This window comes from Dermacentor albipictus, chromosome 2 (assembly GCF_038994185.2).
Source record: "Dermacentor albipictus isolate Rhodes 1998 colony chromosome 2, USDA_Dalb.pri_finalv2, whole genome shotgun sequence".
Taxonomy (NCBI): Eukaryota; Metazoa; Arthropoda; class Arachnida; order Ixodida; family Ixodidae; genus Dermacentor; species Dermacentor albipictus.
Window position 1 is genome coordinate 137,696,793 of NC_091822.1, and position 3,597 is coordinate 137,700,389.

The window sequence follows — 3,597 nt, forward strand, 5'->3', positions numbered from 1 at the left end:
AGGCCCAGCGCCGTCGCCGTCAGAATCCAGAGGTGCGTGCCGCCGAAGCAGAAGCTAAAGGCGCCAATACACTTCGACGTGACCCGGCGCGCGCGTGCGCGGTGGTTGCGCTACGTCACGCCAGGTCGGCTACACCGCGCCAGGCATATGTCCGTCCCCCTACAGTACAACGCCGCGCAGCTGCCGCAGCTGGAGCAGCGCATGCGCAGAACAACGCGCCCCTCCGTGCCGCCTGTCGGGGAACATCCAAACAAATCTTTTCGCGCGATCGCCACTGCGGAACGGACTGTTGCTCGGTGATGGCACGGACGCAGACACACTTGGCAAGACGAAACATTATTCTCGCTTTGTTGGTGCGTCGTCTGCGTCGCAAGAGGAAGAGGTCTCTGTACATAAGGGATATATTTGACAAGCGTCCAGAGTGTGGAGAGTACCACCACCTAGTACAGGAGCTGCGGAACTGTGATCCTGAATACCATTTCAAGTACTTCAGGTAAATGACAACGTTGCTCCTTTCGGAATTGTGTAGCTCCAGCTCGGTTAAATATATTATGCGTAACTTTCATGCATTTGTCGCACGCAGGATGACAAAGGCATCGTTTGACAAGCTGCTGAGCCTTGTTTACCACAGGCTTGTTCATCCTCCTACTCACAGGAGACCCATCTCACCGGCAGAAAGGCTCGCGGTGACATTGAGGTAAAATATATGTTGATCATATTTCCTAGAATTTAGCCAATGCGGCCTCGTGCATCCATGTATATGGTAGCTTCAATAATTTTTGGTAACATGTCGCAACAATTCATTCCCGAAAATATGCTTTTTTTTGTTCGTGTTCCCAACTTTTCGTAATTTCAGAAATACGGAACCCACGTATTCACCTCCCTGAACTTCCCCATGCATGAGATTAAAGAAAATACTGGCTCGTGTTAAGTTTTCTTGTTTTTTTAAGTGATCGCTTATATTTCCGAAAATTTTCGCCGCGTATAATAATAGTGCTTGCTAGGTTATGCTTATACTGAGTCACCGATGAGCCATTCTTGCTACTATTCGTGGCCCTATGGTGTCTGTAAAACGCGATGCAGGCATTAACGAATAGAATTATGCTGATAACAATTTGGTTCAGTGTAAACGTAGATGTCGAAATATTGGAACCATAATTTTACGGACTGCTCTTTCAATATCATTGCAGATTTTTGGCCACAGGAGGGTCCATGGAGGACATTGCATTGAGCTACCGAATGCATGCATCTACTGTAGCTAGCGTACTGAAGGAGACATTGCCAGCGATCTGGGACTGCTTGAGGCCCCTGGTACTCGCACGCCCAAGCACACAGAGGTGGCGCGACATAGCAGAGGAATACTATGACAAATGGGATTTTCCAAACACAATAGGGAGCATTGACGGCAAGCATTTTGCGATCAAATGTCCTAACAAGAGCGGCTCAGACTACTACAATTACAAGGGTTTCTATTCACTAATTATGCTGGCTATAGCAGACGCCAGTTATAGATTTATAATGGTGGACATCGGAGCCCAAGGCCGATATTCAGACGCCTCTTTTTTTAAGAGGAGTCCCCTCCAGGCAGTATTTGAAGAGGGTACTCTGGGGCTGCCTTCAAATATTTCGAAGTGGCCACCTTGTTTGGTTGGCGATGCAGCCTTCCCTTTGCGGACTTACATGATGCGGCCCTACCCTGGGAGGAAGCTGGATGATAGAAAAAAGGTCTTTAATTACCGCTTGTCGAGGGCACGCAGGTGCATTGAAAATGCTTTCGGCATTCTAGTCTCCCGTTGGCGGGTGTTTCTTGGAAGGGTGGAAGGCGCACCAGAGCTCCTCAACAACATGATTCAGGCTGCCGTGTGTTTGCACAATTTTCTTATGGCAGACGCTGCCTACTGCCCTGATGAGTACAGCGACACGCTGTGCGGCGAGACGGTGCCTGACGGAGAATGGCGCCGCACTGTCGCTGAAATTGGCACAAAGACAGTGCCTTCAAACAACCGCCCCACTTCAGCTGCCATGGCAATGAGGGACGAATTAGCAGACTATTTTATGTCTGCAGAAGGCTCACTGCCGTGGCAGCTGAAGGTTGTCAGGCGATGCTAAAATATCCTGTAAATATGCATGCATAGTTTTTACACGTTCTCTTTATTCCTAGCAGAACACTGTTCGAGTGCTGGGTTTTGTAAGACTGTATTATATGTAATTTTTTTTATTTTTCCCACATTTCTCTTATGTTTAGCACTGCCTTACAAGGTGATTTTTTGTAGCTCATTGATTGCTGTTTGTTTATGTATTTTAACTACGTGCACGTTTCGCTGGTTTTATACGCATGCAATCCACTGCTTCTTATGTTACCAATAATTGTATTTTTCATTCTTTTTCTGAGTAATGTTATTTTTTCTTCATTCAGTTGTATTTGTAACACTCTTCTTCAAGCGCGTTATTACTGCAAGCATTTTTGGCTCTTATGTGTTTTTTCTGTGGTGCTCCCCTTCTTAAAGTACCTTGAAATAAACAAATACAGCGTTAACTTTTTTTTCGTCTTTGAACTAATCCAATTCCCCTCCCCTACGTTGGGCTGCGAGTATCGTCCCCACATGTCCTCCTCTTCCCACCTGCAAGCTGCGAGAATGTTTCCATGAAGCCATGGCTCAGTACTGACGGCCCTGCCAGTATTGAGAAAACTGCCTCCCATGCAGCTGTGTGCCGGTTCGCTTGAAATCCAAACACCATAATTGGGACCCCTGGCGATCGCACATAAAAGCATACATCGGTCGTAGCCGGCCAAGTGGTGTTAAAGCTACCGCCATTTTCACGTGCATTCTCAGGAGGCGCACGCGGATACCAAACACCAAACCGGCTGGGCAGTGTCGCGTCGCCCAATTTCCGGGACCGAAAAGTTCGAAGGGATATTTGAGAAGCGCCCCTACCTTTCCATTTCACGCTCGTCTACTCTTTTGCTCCGAGCGAGCGTGCAGATCTAGCGCCTTTTCTACGGCGAAGCCATTAATCTGTTTTCTTTACATGCGTGGCTGTTTCCCGCGTCCCCTCTTCGCGGAACCCACATGCGTGCTTAGTTTCTGGTTATTGGCCGATACAGCAGGTGCGAACTCGTCCTGCGCGTTGCTGTAGTCACCTAAAGTGGGCCAAAGCAAAGTCAAGTCCCTAATCTCAAACTGACTCCTTCTTACGTAGGATTTGCCAGCAATTAAGTGCAAATTAATGAGCAACAAGCTGTTATTGTGTTATAAATAAGCCAGAAGCACGCTGCAGCCATTTTTTGAACCACGTGTCTTTTTATATCAAGTGTACATTGCAGTGGTCTGTGAGCACATTGTTTAAAAACATGTACTGCATTCATAGATAACGCAGAGAGCATCACGTAGAAAAAATGATGTTTAATGATAAGGTTCAAATGGAGTGCACAAAAAACCAAGAGCAGTTACAGTTACGTATGTAATAACATGATATATTTGTGTGCAACACAAAGGTAAAAATGCAGCAAGTGTAAACAAAAATGCAGATATTCAGATATTCACACACACACACGTGTTCTGTGGTATAAAATTTTGTAAACAGGGATGAAGTGCC

General features: G+C 46.6%; 1 protein-coding gene across 1 annotated transcript; it reads left to right on the forward strand.

Moving 5' to 3' along the window:
* The first annotated feature begins 299 nt into the window (after positions 1–299).
* LOC139055776 (putative nuclease HARBI1) lies at positions 300–2,440 on the forward strand. Its single transcript, XM_070533322.1, has 3 exons — positions 300–493; positions 584–697; positions 1,191–2,440. Exons 1-3 carry the CDS (start codon positions 300–302, stop codon positions 2,107–2,109), a joined length of 1,227 nt encoding a protein of 408 aa, XP_070389423.1. The 3' UTR covers positions 2,110–2,440.
* Positions 2,441–3,597: the final 1,157 nt, after the last annotated feature.